General features: G+C 46.1%; 1 protein-coding gene across 1 annotated transcript in view; it reads left to right on the forward strand.

Annotated features, from left to right (window-relative positions):
- The first annotated feature begins 2,255 nt into the window (after window positions 1-2,255).
- Window positions 2,256-19,418, forward strand: part of lrp11 (low density lipoprotein receptor-related protein 11) — a 32,116-nt gene continuing 14,953 nt past the window's right edge. Inside the window, exons 1-3 of the mRNA XM_060831731.1 lie at window positions 2,256-2,872; window positions 4,592-4,749; window positions 16,113-16,254. Of these exons, the coding sequence (XP_060687714.1) occupies window positions 2,353-2,872; window positions 4,592-4,749; window positions 16,113-16,254 (820 nt within the window). The 5' untranslated portion in view covers window positions 2,256-2,352. The remainder of the gene's footprint in view (window positions 2,873-4,591; window positions 4,750-16,112; window positions 16,255-19,418) is intronic.

Raw genomic sequence — 19,418 nt, forward strand, 5'->3', positions numbered from 1 at the left:
ACCCTCCCCTTTATCCCCCCTCCCTTCTCCTCTCCCCTCATCCCCCTCCACCAATCCTTGTCCCCCTCCTTCCTGTCCCCTCCCCACCCCATCGTCCCTTCACCCTCTCCTCCCTCTTGTCCCCCTCTCCTATCCGACATCCTCTCCCCTCCAATCACTGTCATTCCCCTCCCTCCACTTCACCTCCTCGTTCCCTTCCCCCTTCCCTCCCCTTGTCCTCCCCCCCTCACTGTCTCATCATCCGCTCCTCTCCAATCGCCATCATCCCCTTCCCTTCCCCTCCCCAACGTCTCCTCCCCCTCATGCCCACCCCCTTCTACTCCCCCGTCATCCTTCCCTCCCCCTCGCCCCCATCCCCTCCCCCAGTCCCCCTCGTCCCCATCCCCTCCCCCAGTCCCCCTCCCCCTCGTCCCCTCCACGTCATCCACCTTCCGTCTCTGTCATCCCACTCCCCTCCACTCCCCTTCCCCCTCCCCTCCCCTCTCCTGTCCTCTCCTCTCCCTTCCCATTCACCCTTGCCCCCTCCCGTCATACCCCTTTCCTCCTACCCGCCCCAACTCCACTACTGTCCCCATCGTCTCCCTCCCCTCTCCCTTACCCCAATCCCGCTCCCCTCCTGTCAACCTCCTCCTCACCTCTCAAACCCCTCCCCTCCTCTCTGCCACAACCCTCAATACCTTCCCTCCCCTACCTATCCTTCCCTCTTCCTCTACCACTCATCCCCTTCCCCCTCAACTCCCTCTCCCCATCTCTCTACCCCCTCCACATCCCTATCCCCCTCCTCCTTCAGCCTCTCTTAACCCCCACTCCAGTCCCTTTGCCATCCACTTCCCCTCGACCCCTTACCTTCTCCTCCCCCTCAGCCACCTCACTTCCCTCCAGTCCCCTTTTGCCCTCCCCTCTCCCTCGCTCCCCTCACTTCCCCCACATCCCACTCCCCTCCATTCCCTTCCCTTCCCTTCCTCCTCATCCTCTTCCCTTTGTCTCCTAACCTCCCCTCCTGTCCCCCTCATCCCCATCCCCTCGTTCCCTACCCTCCCCGTCTCCCTCCTCCTCCCTCTCGTCGCGCCCACCATCATCCTCTCCCCTCTCCACCCCATCCCCTCATCCTCCTCATCCACATTACCCTCACCCCCTTCCAATCCCCCGTTCCCCTCATCCCCGTACCTCTCCCCTCCCCGTCTTCATCCTCCCCTCCATTCCCCCACCCCTTGTGTCACTCCCCTCCTCTCCACCTCCCGCTGACCCCTCCCCTTTACTCCCCCGTCCTCTTTCCCCTCCTCTCCCGCCCACTCCCCATCATCCACCCTCCCCCCACCCCCTAACCTACCCCCACTATCACCATCAACCCCTCCCCTTCCACCCACTCCCCATCATCCACCCTCCCTCCACCCCCCTTCCTACGCCCACTATCACCATCACCCCCTCCCCTCCCGCCCACTCCCCATCATCCCCCCACCCTCCTTTCTACCCCCACTATCACCATCACCCCCTCCCCTCCCGCCCACTCCCCATCACTCCCCCATCCTACCCCCATATCACCATCACCCCCTCCCCATCACCCCCCACCCCCCTTTCCTACCCCAACTATCACCATCACCCCCTCCCCTCCCGCCCACTCCCCATCACCCCCCCACCCCCTTCCTACCCCCACTATCACCATCACCCCCTCCCCTCCCGCCCACTCCCCATCACCCCCCCACCCCCTTCCTACCCCCACTATCACCATCACCCCCTCCCCTCCCGCCCACTCCCCATCATCCCCCCACCCCCCTTCCTACCCCCACTATCACCATCACCCCCTCCCCTCCCGCCCACTCCCCATCATCCCCCCACCCCCCCTTCCTACCCCCACTATCACCATCACCCCCTCCCCTCCCGCCCACTCCCCATCATCCCCCCACCCCCCCTTCCTACCCCCACTATCACCATCACCCCCTCCCCTCCCGCCCACTCCCCATCATCCCCCCACCCCCCCCCTTCCTACCCCCACTATCACCATCACCCCCCCTCCCCTCCCGCCCACTCCCCTTCCTACCCCCACCCCCCCCTTCCTACCCCCACTATCACTATCACCATCACCCCCCCCCCCCCCCCACTTTATCATAATGGGGAGGGGAGGGGAGGAGTGCGGTCCCGGGTGAGGGTGATGTTGCGGGTCCCCGGGTCTCGGATCCTCCCCCCCCCCCCGGGTGTGCCTCTGGTCCCTCCCCCCGGGTGTGAGTGAGAGTCCCGGCGGTGACTGTGTGGGTGTGTGCGCGGAGCCTCCCCCCTCGGGCCCTCGGGGGTGGGCCCTGGGCCGTGGGCCGGACCATGAGCCGCTGAGTAGTTGCTCGGCCGCCGCTGGGAACCATGCCCGGGCCTTGGGCGCTGTCCTACCGGCTGCTGGCGGCCTGCGTGTGCCTGAGGGCGGCCGGAGCCGAGTCCGGGCAGCGGCAGCGGAGAGCCGGCGGAGGCTGGGGCCCTCAGCCCGAGGCCTGGGGCCGCTGTCCGTCCGAGCTGAGCCCGCTGCAGGACTACATCATCCGGACCCGGGACTCGCTGAACGCCGGCGCCGCCTTCCTGAGCTCCCCGAGCGGTATCAGCAGCCCGGCGGAGTGCGTGCGGGCCTGCTGCCGCCTCCCCGGCTGCACGGCGGCGGTGGTGGAACGGGAGCGGGCCCAAACCCGAGCCCGGGGAGGAGGGGGAGGCCTGGACTGGGCCCGGGGCCTGAAGCCCAGCCACAACAGCGCGGCCGCCCTCAGCTGCTACCTCTTCAACTGCACGTACCGAGGCCGCGATGTGTGTCGCTTCTCCCCGCATCAGGGATACAGCAGCTTCACCCGGGGACACAGCGGCAACTGGCAGCCGGGGCCCGGTCTCCATGGCAACCGTGAGGGCCCTTCATCCTACAGCACCCCCCACCCTCACCCCCACCCCCACCCCCACCCTCACCCTCACACCTATCCCCAACCTCCTCTTCATCTCTCCCCCATTACCCTATCACTTCTCCATCCCCATCAACCTCACCCCCACCCCACCCTCGCCTCCTTCACCTCCACCCTCCTCAAACTCAGCTCCATTATCCCTACTCACCCTCACCCCATTGTCCCCCCGTTATCCTCCCCCTCACCCCCGTTATCCTCCCCCTCACGCCCCGTTATCCTCCCCCTCACCCCCCCGTTATCCTCCCCCTCACCCCCCCGTTATCCTCCCCCTCACCCCCCCGTTATCCTCCCCCTCACCCCCCGTTATCCTCCCCCTCACCCCCCCGTTATCCTTCCCCTCACCCCCCGTTATCCTCCCCCTCACCCCCCCGTTATCCTCCCCCTCACCCCCCTGTTATCCTCCCCCTCACCCCCCCTTATCCACCCCCTCACCCCCCTGTTATCCTCCCCCTCACTCCCCCGTTATCCTCCCCCTCACCCCTCCGTTATCCTACCCTTCACCCCACCGTTATCCTCCTCCTCACCCCATTGTCATCCTCCCCCTCACACACGTTATCCTCCCCCTCACACACGTCATCCTCCCCCTCACCCCCGTTATCCTCCCCCTCACCCCCGTTATCCTCCCCCTCACCCCCCGTTATCCTCCCCCTCACCCCCCGTTATCCTCCCCCTCACCCCCCCGTTATCCTCCCCCTCACCCCCCCGTTATCCTCCCCCTCACCCCCCCGTTATCCTCCCCCTCACCTCCCGTTATCCTCCCCCTCACCTCCCGTTATCCTCCCCCTCACCCCCCGTTATCCTCCCCCTCACCCCCATCATCCTCTCCCTCACCATGACCTACCCCCACCAATACCCCCATCATCCAAGCCTCCATCGTTCATCCTCATCCTCACCCCCTTTCCCTCCCTGTCATCTTCACCCACCTCACCCTCCCTGTCATCCTCACCCACCTCACCCTCCCTGTCATCCTCACCCACCTCACCATCCTCAACCTCACCCCACCCCCTCCCACATCATCCTCATCCATTTGCCTCTTTGTGACCGATTCTTAAATCAGTTACGTTAGGAGGTCAGGTTGCCAAAATAGGTTTCCACTTTGAATCCACAAAATGAAGGAGAACTGGAAAGAAATCATTTAAGATTCCAAAATGAGTTGAGTGTAGATAGAAACTACTCCTGTGAAACAAATCTTGACATTAGAAATTCTTGATCATTTGTTGCCCTTTACATAGAGGTCATTAACTGGTTGAACAAGGGATGACTAATCTGTATTAATTTTGCCCCCAACCTCCCTATGTGGATGAAATAATGAACAGAACGTCTTCTGTCCACTTAAGAGCAGACAGGGTTTTGATTTACTGTCTTTGAAGAAAGAAGTAATCTGAAACAGTGCAGTGCTATATGAGAGTTTTGACTCAGATTTTGTGCTCATGTCTCTGGAGCAGGACTCAAACTTGAAAGCTGCTGATTCAGAGCACGAATATTACCAATAGAACTAGGCAGATCACCTTTCAACTTGTCATGCTTTTATAAATGATTCAAGAGACAAAAAAAGCATTTTATAAGTGCTTAGTCAGTGCACTTTACAGCTAAAGCACTGACTCCCTTGGGACCTTGACAAGGTGAGTTTAGATTTACTTTGCTGTCTGTTTGCTCTCCTGCAGGAAATGATGAAGCCCCCCACTGTGATGCAGGTCAGGATGTGGCCTTATTACTGCCCACGGACTGGGTGCTGCTGGACGGAAGAGGCAGTTCTGACGATCGGGGAATTGTCCGATATGAATGGACGTTACTACAAGGAGATCCATCAGTTGATATGAAGGTATTTGATTCCTAATGGAGTTTCTCCCTGCCGGTCTGTGCTGTGTTCTCCCTTTTGGATGAAAGGGTCAAGGGGACAGATGCTATGACCAGAACTAACAATGTTAATAATCACCTTCAAATTGGACCTATTGTAGCCCAAATTATTATGATCTGTTTGCATATCAAACACTGTGAGAAGAAAACTGAAAATGCTGGCAATAATGGGTCAGGCAGCATTGTGGAGAGGGGAAGAATGTTTTAGGCCAATGATTTATCATTAGAATCTCGACAAGAAAGACTGAATGATTAAACTGTCCAAGAATTCAAGTCTGTATCTTGGACTAATAGTGTTTGTGAGAATGAGGAACTGAAGTCAGATTCCAGATAATAGTTCTGCTGTGAATATTGTCCTGGGTCCATCGATAACATTCGTCTGGTGCTTAAGTGCAATTGATAGAATCTTGGAATTGTAATTTTAGAAACTTATCATTTTCCCTGGAATTTACTGAACAAAGGTACATTTCCCCAGGAAGAGATGAAAGTATAACACAGCAATCTGCTTTACTGTGTCAGTAAATTAAGTGTCTCCTTATTTCTGGAGTTTTGAATTCAGATGGACATCTGTTCAGACTTTTTAGTGTTATCTGTTTCCTTGTTGCTTGTTATATTACCTGTACACCTGTGTTTGCATAGTACATGAAGGACAAAGAAGTCAATAACAGAGCAGTAATGTTATGGTAATTGGAATAACCTGCTGAAAGTCAAATGCTGCCAACTAGAGTTATCACAAAACTTAGATTTTTTTTAAGTAAGTATGCAGAATTCCCATTTACTGGTCTTTTAGACCCAGGTTGACAGAAAGCACAAACCAGATGTTTGTACTTAACAGAAATTACTGTTTCTTGCAAGCAAATAGATTCTAGCTATAGGTAAGGAGTTAATAATCACCGAATAACCATCTACCAGAAGTCTTAACACTGTACGTTACTACCACCTCTGCTTAAGAGGTGCCAGCCACTCTTGCAATTAGTTTCAGGACATTAACTTGCACTACTCATCATTTACCTGTAAAGCAATTAATGGCACTTCGTTGGAGGTATAATGCAGGGAAAATGTGACACTGCACTTTGGAAGGAAAAATATAACAGCTGAATATTATTTAAATTAAAAAAAGACTGCAGACAACAACAGTATGGAGGGATTTGGAAGTTCTCTTGCATGAGCTGAAACAAGCCAACATACATAGTCAGCAGGTAATAGGGAAGGCAACTGGAATGTTGGCCTATGTCAGTGGGAATGGTGTATGAAAATAGGGAAGTGCTGATAAAACTATACAAGACATGGGTCAGACAACACGTGGAATTCTGTGAACAGTTCTGGATTTTTATCGAAAGAATGATATACTGGTATTTGAGGCAGTCTAGTGAAGCTTCACTAGGTTGATCTTGGTTTTGGAGGGATTTTTTTACAAGGGTAGGTTGAGTAGGTTGGGCCTGTAATCATTGGAGTTAAAAATAAGGGGTGATCTTACTGAAATGTACAAAATTCTTAGGGGACTTGACAGGATGGATAGAGGCATTGTTTTTCCTTTGGGAGATTCTTGGACTGAGGTCATAATCTCAGAGTAAGGAGTCACGCAATTAGGACAGGTGAGGGACGCTATTTTTCACTGAGGGTAGTGAATCTGTGGAATGCTTTACACACAGGGTTGTAGAGGCTGGGTAGTTAAGTATATTCAAAGTTAAAAATCTCACAACACCAGCTAATAATCGACCATGTTTATTTGAAAGTACTAGCTTTCAAAGCACTGCCCTTTCAACAGGTAACTAGTGGGGCAGAATCATAAGACACAGAATTTATAGCAAAAGGTGACAGTGTCATGCAATTAAAACGATATATCAAACCAACCTAGATTGCTGTTACCGCTTTCATTTTTTAGAATGGTTTGCAGGTTTCGGTTCATTAATATATAAATCCCAGAACTTCTTTTCAGTCACATGCTCGAGATAACTTAAGGTTTTATATTAAAAGGAAAGTGACAGCTCAGTTCAGACAATGTATTAAAGATGTTGGTGTGCCTGCATCCCAAGCTTCAGTCAGACTGGTTGTATTTCCAAAATACCAATTTATAAAATGTTATATGGATTGATTAACTGCAGATTGTGTTTTTTGAGCAAAAATCCGCAAGTATAAATCTATGCGGTGAAATTGTATTTGCAGGTACATTCTATTTTTGCTCAAAAAGCACACAATCTGCAGGCAGTCAATCCATATAACATGTTATAAATTCCGACTTTGGGAGTAGGATTGGATTGAGGGTGATTTAGCAGTTTGGATCAGAAATTGGCTAGCTGAAAGGTGATAAGATGGTGGTTGATGGGAAATGTTCATCTTGGAGTTCAATTACTGGTGGTGCACCGCAAGGATCTGTTTTGGGGCCACTGCTGTTTGTCACTTTTATAAATGGCTTGGATGAGGATATTGAAGTATGAGTTAGTAAATTTGCAGATGACACTAAAGTCGGTGGAGTTGTGGACAGTGCAGAAGGATGTTGCAGGTTACGGACAGATGTAGTTAAGCTGCAGAGCCGGGCTGAGAGGTGGCAATGTGGAACAGTGTGAGGTGATTCACTTTGGAAGTAGTAATAGGAATGCAGAGTACTGGGCTAATGATAAGATTCCTGGTAGTGTAGATGAGCTGAGAGATCTGTGTCCATGTGCATAGATCGTTGAAAGTTGCCACCCAGGTTAATAAGGTTGTTAAGAAGGCGTATGATGTGTTAGCTTTTATTGGTAGAGGGATTGAGTTTTGGAGCCATGAGGTCATGTTGCAGCTGTACAAAACTCTGCAATCGCATTTGGAGTATTGCATACAGTTTTAGTTGCCACTTTATAGGAAGGATGTGGAAGCATTGGAAAGGGTGCAGAGGACATTTATCAGGATGTTGCCTGGTATGGAGGGAAGGTCTTATGGGGAAAGGCTAAAGGCTGTTTTAATTAGAGAGAAAAAGGTTAAGAGGTGACTTAATAGAGACATACAAGATGATCAGAGGATTAGATAGGGTGGACAGTGAGAGCCTTTTTCCTCAGATGGTGATGGCTAGCATGAGAGACATAGCTCTAAATTGAGGGGTGATAGATAGAGGACAGATGTCAGAGAGTAGGTTCTTTACTCAGAAAGTAGTAAGAATGTGGAATTCCTGCCTGCAACAGTTGTAGACTCGCCAAATTTAAGGGCATTTAAAGGATAATTGGATAAATATATGGAGGATAGTATAGGTTAGATGGGCTTCAGATTGGTTTCACAGGTCAGTGCGACATCGAGGGCCGAAGGGCCTGTACACCGCTATAATGTTCAATGGATCTGGTGGCTTCTCACCCAAACATCCAAAGGCCCAGTCTATTCAGCTACTTGGGAGCCAATCACATAATTGTAAGCAGTCAGGAGGCCTTTGTCATTCGATAACTAGACACTTGTCCATAGACCGATCAGCTACTTATTGACAGCCAAATCTCCATTCGTACACAGCTCCTTGGCTTTCCCCACTGTTTAAATATCATGAATGTCAGGTAACTTGCTTTTAAAAAGTGCATTTTTCTTTCAACAATCCTTAGATTTTAAAAGTTTTTTTTTCTTTTCCCATTTCAGTCCACAACCAGACAAAAAAAACAGAACAATTAAAAGGTATGGTCTTTACATTAGGTCCAGTCAATAACTTGCTGGCAGCCTGCTGTGTGAGTTGAGAAGCTCTCAAACTTCCTTCTGACCATACTGAACAGCCATTCCTTTTTCTTGTCTAACTACATTATACTAACATGTCTGAATTTAAAGACAGAAACTTAGATAAAGTAGAATAATGGCTGATGCACAACAGTATAAAGTGATAATTCATTCTGATACACACTATTGCTTTATTGTTCACCTTACTATCACTTGCCTCTTCTCTGCTGTGGCTTCACCCTTTGACCATCTTTCATTTCTGTGCTCGATCTCAGTTGGCTGTCTCTTTCATCTGCCAAGATCAGGTTTTCCCTTGCCTTTTTCTGTTGCTCTATAATGGTTTTCAACTCCCTCTGAAGTGTCCCCACCTTTGAATACTGCATCTAGGCAAGAAATGAGTTAAAGGATGTCATAGAGTTATACAGGATGGAAACAGACCCTTCAATCCAACCAGTCCATGCCAAACAAAATCCCAAATTAAATTAGTCCCACCTGCCTGCTTCTGGTCCATATCCCTCCAAACCATTCCTATTCATTTACCCATCTAAGTATCTTTTAAACATTGTAACTGTGCCCACATCCTCCTCCACTTCAGGAAGTTCGTTCCACATGCGAACTACTCTCGGTGTAAAATAAAATTGTCCCTCTTTTTTTTTTAAATCTGTCTCCTCTCACCTTAAAAATATGCCCCATACTTGAAATCCCCTATCTTAGAGAAAAGACACCTACCATTCTGTTCAAATATTTGACCCCCTCCCCCAACTTCCAGTTGAAACCTTTAGTTTATTGATTTCTGTTCCCGTCAGTACTTCTCTAAACCTGCCCTTGAAACTCTCCCTTTTGAATTCCCAAATGTCATCCTACATACACTTCTCCTGTCACAATCTCACTCAGGGCCATGATGCTACCCCTGTTAACTTGCACTTTGCTGCTACATTCTGCCGGTGTGCATTAGATGTATGTTGCATATTAAAACAAATGCTGATTTTTAACTCTATAATCTGGAGTATGTTTCGTGCTTTCACACTGTAATCAGAAGACCTCTGCATAGCTGTAACACAGTAAACCTTCCTTGCGATATTCAGGTAACTTGAAAGAAATGCAAAATTTATGTAAAGTTTGTTTTCATGACTTCAATTCAGCTGTTAATCATTTATAAACCTTATGTATTGCACTTATTATCAGGGGAAAATGATTTGCATGCTAAGTGATAGCATTACAAAAACTGATGGAAAGTTATTCAGTGCATCTCTAAAATGAAGAAGTATTATGTTTTGTTTACCATTGCCAGTTTTGAGTGACAACTCTCTTAGCTTTGAATCAGAAGGTCATGGGTTCAAGTCGAGTTGTCGAAATATTATCACAAATAAAGACTTGGGCTCAGGAGCGTTGCACTTGTGGATATTTCAATTTTGGATCCAGGTGTTCAACAGATCCTGTCTGCTTCCCCAGTTGAATGCAATTGGCAGAAGGATTTGAGAGGCGTTGAGACATTTTCTCACTTGAAGGGTGGTGGGAATCTGGGACACTCTGCCTGAGAGAATGGGAGAAGCAAAGCCCCTCATCCACAGTGTAAACGAAAAGTGCTTGGAGTTCACTTGGAAGTGCTGAAAGCTGGAAAGCTACTCACCAAGAGCTACAAAAACGCAGTGGTGATGAATAGCATGTTTTTGGACAGCAAAAATACAGTCAGCCAAAGGTTTCCTCCTGTGCTGTTTTGTGCCTTTTCCTAATACATTCAATATTTTCATATTTAGAAACATCAAAGGAAACTGCCCCAGTGTCCTGAACAACATTTATCCTTTAACTAACATCAGTGAAACAGCTTATCTGCTTGTTATCCCATTGGCTTTTTTGTGATCTTGCTTTGTGCACATTGTCCGCTCCATTTCCAGAATTACAGCAGTGACTGTGCTTTATAAAGTCCTTGGTGGTTGGAAAACATCTTGAGGTCATGAAAGGCACTTAGTAAATGTCAGTCTTTCTAACAATTGCAGTGAGTTAATTTCAATAATAATGCAATCCAGATACTAATTACTATAATATTCTTATAACTGTGTTCAGTTGACTTGAGTCCTTTCTGTGAACATCTAAATTCGGAGTCCCTGGCATCTGCTTTGCCATTGAATAACATCACAGCTAATCCAATTACTCCACGTGCCTACCTACCCCTAATTACCTTATAACCTGTTACTCCTGCAGAATCAAGCTTATTTCTGCCATTCAAAGACAAGACTCTGCTTCCAGTGCTCCTTGGGGAAGAGTGTCTCAAAAGAATCACAGTTTTTGTGAGAAAATAATTTGCCACATCTCTGATTCAACTGGGTGCACTGTGATTTTTAAACAGTGACATCTCATTCTAAATTCTCCACAAGTGGAAATATTCTTTCCACATCCAACTTTTTGAGACCCTCAGGATTTTGTATGCTTCAATCAAATTGCCTATTACTTTTTTAAGCCCCTGTGGATACATTCTTGGCTTATTCAACTTTTCTTCACAAGGTAATTGCTCATTTTAGGTATTAATCTAGTAAACGTTCTCTGAACTGCTCCTAATAGGTTTACATCCTTTTTTTTTTAAATGAAGAACCCAGTGCTGTCCCCTATTCCAGATGTAGTCTCACTTGTGCCCTGTTTAACTGATGCATAACCTGCCTACTTTTGCATTCAATTTCCCTCATAATAGACAATAACATTCCATTAGTTTTCCTGATTACTTGCTGTAACTGGAGAATCATAGAATTATACACAAACAAAAACAGAAATTGCTAGAAAAGCTCAGCTGGTCTATCAGCGTCTGTAAAGAGAAATCATTTCGTGTCTGGTGACCCTTCCTCAGAATTAGAATTACAGAGGAACCTCGAATTATCCAAACAGGATTTGAAAGTCCCATAAAATTGTTACAGCAAAGAAGTGCTGGGGACGATGGTGCAACGATCTTTGTCTTTTGTTTCCAAGGTAAATAAGAATTACTTGCACTGAAGAAGATTAGATTAGATTAGATTACTTACAATGTGGAAACAGGCCCTTCGGCCCAACATGTCCACATTGACCCTCCAAAGAGCATTCCACCCAGACCCATTCCCCTACATTTACCCCTTCACCTAACACTATGGGCAATTTAGCATGGCCAATTCACCTAACCTGTGGGAGGAAACCGGAGCACCTGGAGGAAACCCACGCAGACACGGTGAGAGTGTGCAAACTCCACACACAGTTGCCTGAGGTGGGAATTGAACCCGGGTCTCTGGCGCTGAGAGGCAGCAGTGCTAGCCACTGTGCTGCCCAATTGCAACAAAGAGGTGTTAATGACACTGGTGCAACAATCTCAGTCAGTCAATTGTAGCAATGTTGAAATAATTTTAACACACAAAAATGAGTGGCATGCTGAAGGATTTTAAATGCAGGTCAAAATCAGTGGGGTCTTCATTCCCTCTATGACTTTGTTCCGAGTACATATCTGATATATCTGATCAAGTTTGTTGTAGTACTTACCATGTTTGTGAAGAGAAAATGGACAGCAGTGACAATTGTACAGAAAAGCGAGATCCTACAATCTTGTGGTGAAAAGGCATCAAAGATTGAACAAGAATACAACATTGGAATAGCAACAGTGTCTGACATCAGGAAAGCAAGACTGGTGATTGAGAAATTCATCCACCAAAGTGACACTTCACATGCATTAAAGAGAAAATCCATGAAGCCAGCAAAAGATAAGCAACTTGACCAAGCTGTATTTTTGTGTTTTCACATCAGCATGAAAAGGGATTCCCGTATCTGGCCCGATGTACTAGAAAAAGCTGCCAGTTTCCATGAACGACTCCACGCCAGTGAGTCTGATCACAGATCATCGGGCTGGTTACAGTACCTCAAACATCATGGCATTGGGCAACTCAGCATTCTTGGAAAGCAGAAGTCCGTGGTTGACAGCACCGTGGAAGGATGCAGACAGAAACTACAATCCATCATTCATGAAGGAAAGTATGAACTTGAGCAATTGTACAATGCTGATGAAAGTGGATTGTTTTGGTGTGCACTGCTGGACAAAATACTTGCATCCAGCATGGAAAAGCAGGTGTCAGGACTTGTAATGCAATGCTTTTGCACTTGAATTTTCCCTGCGTCAGCGTCACCGGCACTCATAAATGTACGGCTTGTCTGCATTGGGTGATATGCTAATCATGTCGCTTCAAGAACTCACTTCCCGTGAAGCACAAAATAAGGCATGGATGACATATCCATGTTTTTCATTCTGGTTTCAGGAAGAATTTGTACCTGATTACATTTGGCAAGCATTGGACTCGAGCAATATGCCCCTCTGTTTGTTGACAAGGCAGGCATACACTATGAAAGGCAGCCAATCAGAATCGCCAGATGGAGTAATCAGGTGTTTGTTTTTAGCACCAAACATGACTTCAAAGTTACAGCTACTCGATCAGGATATCATCGCAATCATGAAAAATGTTGTGTGCTGTCCTTGGTGAAGGCAATGCAGACAAAGGAGTTCAGGAAATTACGAAGGCTTTCACGGTCAAGGCTGCTTTGTTCATAATTGGTGAGTGTTGGGACCGCATCATGTCATTGACAATCGCCGAGTGTTGGTGCAATGGCTTGCATGTTGTTAGCCATGACAGTGAAGAGGACCCCCTTCGAGATCAAAGGCTAACCACTGATATCACCAACAACTGCAGACAGCTGGGATTAGGAGAGGCTGAGATCGATGCTTGGGTAAACTGTGACAACAACATCGGAACAGAGACACTCAGAAATGATCAGATAGTCAAAGTAAGAATAGTTGGAAAGTACAGACGCCATCGATGGTAAGGAATACCAGATACCAACACCACCTCCAGTCCCTGTTAATGAAGCTATCGACAGTTTGACTTTTCATGGAGTGGTCTGAAACACAAGATGAAGTCGATGCTGTTGATGCATCTTCGTCAAATGTTATCGTTCGCGAAAGAAAGGAGAGCAGATACTCAAACAACAGTGGCTGAATATTTTCTTCGAAAATAATAACCAATGTCCACCTCAATGAGTTTTATTTACACAAAAAGTGATTTGATTTGTAGAATATCATGATTTTTTACGCGCTATCCAGTGTTTACAAATTTTAGCAATTGAATGAAATAAAATCTCTGTAAACGTGCTTTTAGCGCAATTCCATGCAGTAAGGCTTCCTTTGTTTAAGGTCAAATCAATTATTTGAACGAGAAACTGTCCATCGCCTTCGGATAACCGAGGTTCCTCGGTATACAGTTCAAGGAGGCCCTGCTAACCTTTTGCAATTCATGCATAAGGACACCTGGATCCCTCTGTATCTGCGAAGTTTGCGATCTCTTACTATTTAGATAATAGTCCTCCTTTTTAACCTTCCTGCCAAAGTTGACAATTTTCATGTTTTCCTGCCTTATGTTCCATTTATCAGATATTTGTCCACTTACTTAACCTCTCGCCATCCCTTTGTGGTTTAATTAAGCTCCCTTTGTAACTGACTTTTTTACCTATCTGTACCATCAGGAAATTTAGCAACCATACCTTTTATCTCCTGTATCTGAGTCATTTATATAACTTGTAAAGACCTGAGGGCCTAATGCTCGTCCCAGTGATACACCACTCATTGCATCTTGCCAACCAAATAAGGATCCATTAATGTCTGCTCTCTGTTTATTGTTTGCTCTTCAATTTTTATGTCTATGCTAATTTGTTACCCAGCACACCGTGAGTTTTATTTTATGTAATAATCTTCAATTTGGCACCTCATCGAATACTACCTGGAAATCTAAGTACAATACATTAACCCATGCCCCTTTATTCACAGCATGTTACTTCTTCAAAGAATTCCAAAGACAATTGGTTGAACGTGATTTCACTTTGACAAAACTATGTTGATTCTGCCTGATTACATTTACTTTTCCATGGTGCCTTGCCAAAATATATTTAATATGAGCTTCTAAAATTTTCCATGTGATAGATGTTAGACTTACTGATCTATAGTTTACAATTTTGTCTCTTCCCCATTGCTCTTTTTTCTTGAATAAAGGAGATATATTCACTATTTTCCAAACCATTCGAAGCTACCCCAATTTCTATGTGTTTCCTCGGCAACAGCTCCCAAATCTATGACCACCTCCATATGGAAACAGCATAGTTCCTCACAACTCGGATGTATATCATGGTTTCTTCTTTATTGCTGGGTCTAAATCATTAAGCCCCGTTCCTTATGGCTTTACAGGAGCACATTTTCATCAAGAGGTTGAAACAGTAGATAATTCACCCAAACCACCTCCAGGACAACAAGGGATCGGCAATGAGTGCTGCTCATTTCTTGGTGGCAACTATGAGAATGTATAAATAGGGATTGTATCCCACAGGACTATGCCAGCTGAGACATGATATCTCAAAATTTGAATCATCCTATTGTCTATGCATTCCTGATCCTTTGGAACAGGCAGATAACTACAACTTTAAGCTAAAATAGGCTTACACAGAAGCAAAAGATGTGGGTGCTCATAAAATTCTACATAACAGCAATTAGAAATTAATCAATAACATTTTTTTAAAATCATCGTTGGACTTCTGGTGAAGACGTTTAGTCATGAAAGGAGTTAGTGCTTTTCCTCTTAGATACATCACTATTCTGGCTTTGCACGGATTTAGCAGTTGGATTTGTATTGTTTGATGGCTGTTGTGCTTTATTCAGGCAAACAATTAATTTTGTCAACCATTACAAATCCAACTCCAGGATGCACTGGTGTCAGTATAGATTTTGTGCTTAAATCTCTAAAATGGCACAGCCAGTTGCAAATAACAAAATCCCACAAACAACAGTGAATTGTATAAATGATCCAAACAAAAGCAGAAATTGATAAAGCTCAGCAGGTCTGGCAGTAAATAGAGTTCCTTTCAGTACCAGTGACCCTCTTTCAGAACTGCTCTCTTCCGCTTTGTCTCCACAGCTGCCGTCACACCTGTTTCGTCTTTGTTTCTGATTTCCAGCATGCACAGTTCTCTGGGGTTTTTTTTGTGTACGTGATCCAGTTGAATTATAATTGGAGTGGTTTGATTGGGGATGAATGTTGGCGGGGACTCTGGAAGAACTCTGCCAAGTCAATTTTCAATGGTAGAGAATCTTTTATACCAACCAGAGAGGACAGACAAGGATTTAATTTAAGGTCTCATTTGAAAGACTGCACCTCCAATAAGCAACCACTCCCTCAATACATGGGCAACCCTTCAATCTGTTTTGAACTGTAGTAGATAGCTAAAACACCAACATGAGATATACTACCCTGGCTAACATTACCAGTCAGATTTGTTTGCATGTACAGGTCATTCTGTCACAACGTGTGTTTCATCAGTTACAAATTGGGGACGCTGTATCTAAAATTACAGCACCAACACTTGAAGTGCTGTACAAGAATTCAACCATCGTGTTATAGAAAACTGACTGTATTGGATTTACAGAGAAGTAAAGGTGTAATAAAAATGTCAATCTGGATTATATGTCTGTGCCTTGAACCTTGACTTTCTGATAAGGGTGCGAGTGTATTACCATTGAGCCACAGCTGACACGTTATAATCATTATACGTTTTGACATGTATATCTTACAGCAAAGCTTTAAAAAAGCTTCTGTGAATATTTTCTTGTCACTTTTCTAGTCTCCACAGCCTGGCATGTTGAGACTGAGTGGTTTACGAGAGGGCATGTATGTGATTCGGTTGTCGGTCACTGACACGATTGGACAAAAGAGCGATGACAATGTCACTGTGACTGTGATGCCACCAAAGCGCCAAACAACAGGTTAGTTCACCCATGAATTCACATCAGGCTCATAGCATCTAGCCCAGTACTTGCTGCTCTGTAAAGCGTTTAGGAACAGTTGTTAGCCAAACAACATGCTTTTCGTCCTTATGTCATCTAGACAGCCCTCCGCCGCACCACCTCCTTACCCGTTCCACTGCTCTAAACCACCCACCCTAAAGCAATAAAGACCGAGTACCCCTTGTCATCACCTACCATCACACCAGTCTCTGCATCCAATGCATCATCCTTAAATACTTCCACCAATTCCGAGAACATCTTCCCCTCCCCACCCCTCCCTGCCTTCCGCAGGGACCGTTATCTTTGTCAGTCCTTGGTTTGCGCCATTCTCCCCACTACCCCCTCCAAACACCCGGGTACCTTTCCCTGCAACTGAAAAAGACGCTAAGCCTCCCGAAACACCACTCCCGTCACCTCCAACCAGGGCCCCAAACAGTCTCTCCAGGTGAGACAGAGGTTCACCTGCCTCTCTTCCAACCAAGTTTACTGCATCAGGGGCTCCAGATGTGGTCTTCTCTACATCTGGGAGACCAAACGAATGGTTTGCAGAGCATCACAGCCAGGCCTGTGAGGGCCAACTGGACCCCCCAGTTAATGCCCATTTTAATTACCCTTCCCACTCTCTTTCCTACATGACCATCCTTGGCCGCCTCCATTGCCACAATGAATCTCACTGCAAATTGGAGGATCAACACCATATCTTCTGTCTGGGCAGCCTACAGCCCACAGGACTCAACATTGAGTTCCCAACTCCCTTCCTATTCCTCCTCGCAGCCACCAACAGGATTCACTCCTCCCATTAACTAACCTCTGCCTGTGTTCACCCATCCCCACTTCACCACCCTGCTCTCTTCCCCCCCCCCACCCCCTCCCAATCCCTTTTATCTGCAGCTCCCTGTACACGCACCCCCAGTCCTGAAGAAGGGTTACATCCAAAATGTCAACTTCTCCACCTCCTGAAGCTGCTTGGCTTGCTGTGTTCTTCCAGCCTCCTACCCATCAACTTTGGATTCCAGCATCTGCAGATATTTTGCTTTATCTGAGGCTATTCTATAATTTAATAATGAGCAATCTGTCTTCATTCAGTATTCACATCTTAGTTCCATATCCCCTCAGATCCACTGCCTTTGTGAGAGTGAGAGTTCCATACTCTCACTACCTTTTTTGTGAAAAGGTACATGACCCTTGAATAACCTAATTAATTAAGCACTCTTGTTCATGCTCTCCTGCTAGAGAAAGTAATTTCTATCTACTGTGTCAACTGCTGTTATTGTCTTTAACACTTCAGTTAGTTCACCCTTAATGTTCTCTGCTAAAGGAATTGCAAGCTTTGCCTCTACAACCTTTCAACATAACTTAGCCCTTTCAATTCCAGTATCAGTCTTTTAAATCTGTAATGCAATTCCTGTAAGGCCAAAGTGCAGTACTTTAAAGAGTTCTTACCAATACTTAGGAGCACATACTACAACCCTTTGTCTTCCAGTCCCCTTGAGATAAGGGGTTGTTTTTCATTAGCTTTATTAATTATTTTAGCACCTTCACAGGAATGTTTATGTAGCTATATGCAGTTGTTACACTGCAGAAAGGAAATAATTGTGAATTATACGCTGATTCAAACAGAAGTCTGCAGAACTACTAATGAAGTGTTCCAAAACTGGACCACCAACAGCCGCAAAAGTCGTCTCTGTTCCAGTGCCTTTCTCAGTCATTGCAAGGTACCGTGCCCTGAAACTGCAAAGATTCAGGCTCCAGGGCAGGGTTTCTCACTCAGCCACACATTGCTGGCTAAAGTCAAGCAAAGTCCGGGCAGAATGAAAATCTCGCCATCATCTCTGGATGCTTATACATTCACTCGTTATTAGAGTCCACCTTTTTCCTTAACACCAGAAGCATGGCAGGAATTGGAACAAATGTGAAAAGTGAAGGGTGAGCTTCTCACCCCTGGGGCTTGGTGTAACAGATGCCTAGTGGTTGAAATACAATGGTGTGTGTTTGGCTTATGGTTTCTTTACAGGTTTTCTGGCCGGTGTCTCACTGACTTTTCTTACCTCACTCCTTTGCAGACACCAAACAATAGTAGATTTTTCAGGAATCCTACTGACTTTGATTTTTTAAAAACTCATTAGCAACTGAGAGAGACAAATCATAGATCCAATTTTTTTAAAACGATTGTAAGCATGGGCAGAAAGGACTGTTGAGAATAATTTAATCGGGTAACAAGCAAACTCTGTTCCAGTGGCTGCGGAAGGTAATGCAATGATGGAGATGTCAGGTGGCAAAGGGCAAGCTGTCATGTGATAGCTCCCCTTAGTATTTCTGAACAAAGTTTCAATTACCTTCAGGAGAGTAGAGTCGTGTATGGCAGCCCTTTGTGGTAATGGTGCAGGTGATGGAACAGACCATTCACTTCCTACTTCAAGTGGGGTGTGACAAATTAACGCTTGAGTTGCTTCTCACTTTATCCTGAATTCAAAGAGTTCCAGTTGTACTTTATAACTTGAGATTGCTGCTGCAAGAAAGCTCGATCGGACAACCATGAGGCAGAAGTCACTATCACTAAGATGGAGAGTTTCCTGGTAGACTCAACTCCTATCCTCCTCCATTAGCATATCTTTTGGGTTTTGATGGCTTTCCACATAAGAATGGTAGTTGTAAACCAGATCAACTAAACCATTTCAGAATTTGAAATCCACCTTTTGGAATAGTCAGCTGCATGTTGCTCTCTTTCTGTTGCTTGTGCACTTGTATATTTATGTCCGCTGCTGGTTTATGTATTGTGTGCTCTGCTTTGCAACATGGGCATAGAGTCATAGAGATGTACAGCATGGAAACAGATTCTTTGGTCCACTCGTCCATGCTGACCACATAGCCTAGATTAATCTGGTCCCATTTGCCAGCATTTGGCCCATATCCTTTAAACCATTTCTATTCATATACCCAACCAGATGCCTTTTGAATATTGTTATTGTGCCAGCCTCCATCACTTCCTCTGGCAGCTCACTTCATAAGTGCATCACCCTCTCGTGAAAAGGTTGCTCCTTGAGTCCCCTTTATATTTTCCCCCTCTCATCTTAAATGTAGTTTTGAACTCCTCTATCCTAGGAAAATGACCTTGCTACTCTCACTATCCTTGCCCCTCATGA

Source organism: Hemiscyllium ocellatum, chromosome 10, assembly GCF_020745735.1.
Source record: "Hemiscyllium ocellatum isolate sHemOce1 chromosome 10, sHemOce1.pat.X.cur, whole genome shotgun sequence".
Classification (NCBI taxonomy): Eukaryota; Metazoa; Chordata; class Chondrichthyes; order Orectolobiformes; family Hemiscylliidae; genus Hemiscyllium; species Hemiscyllium ocellatum.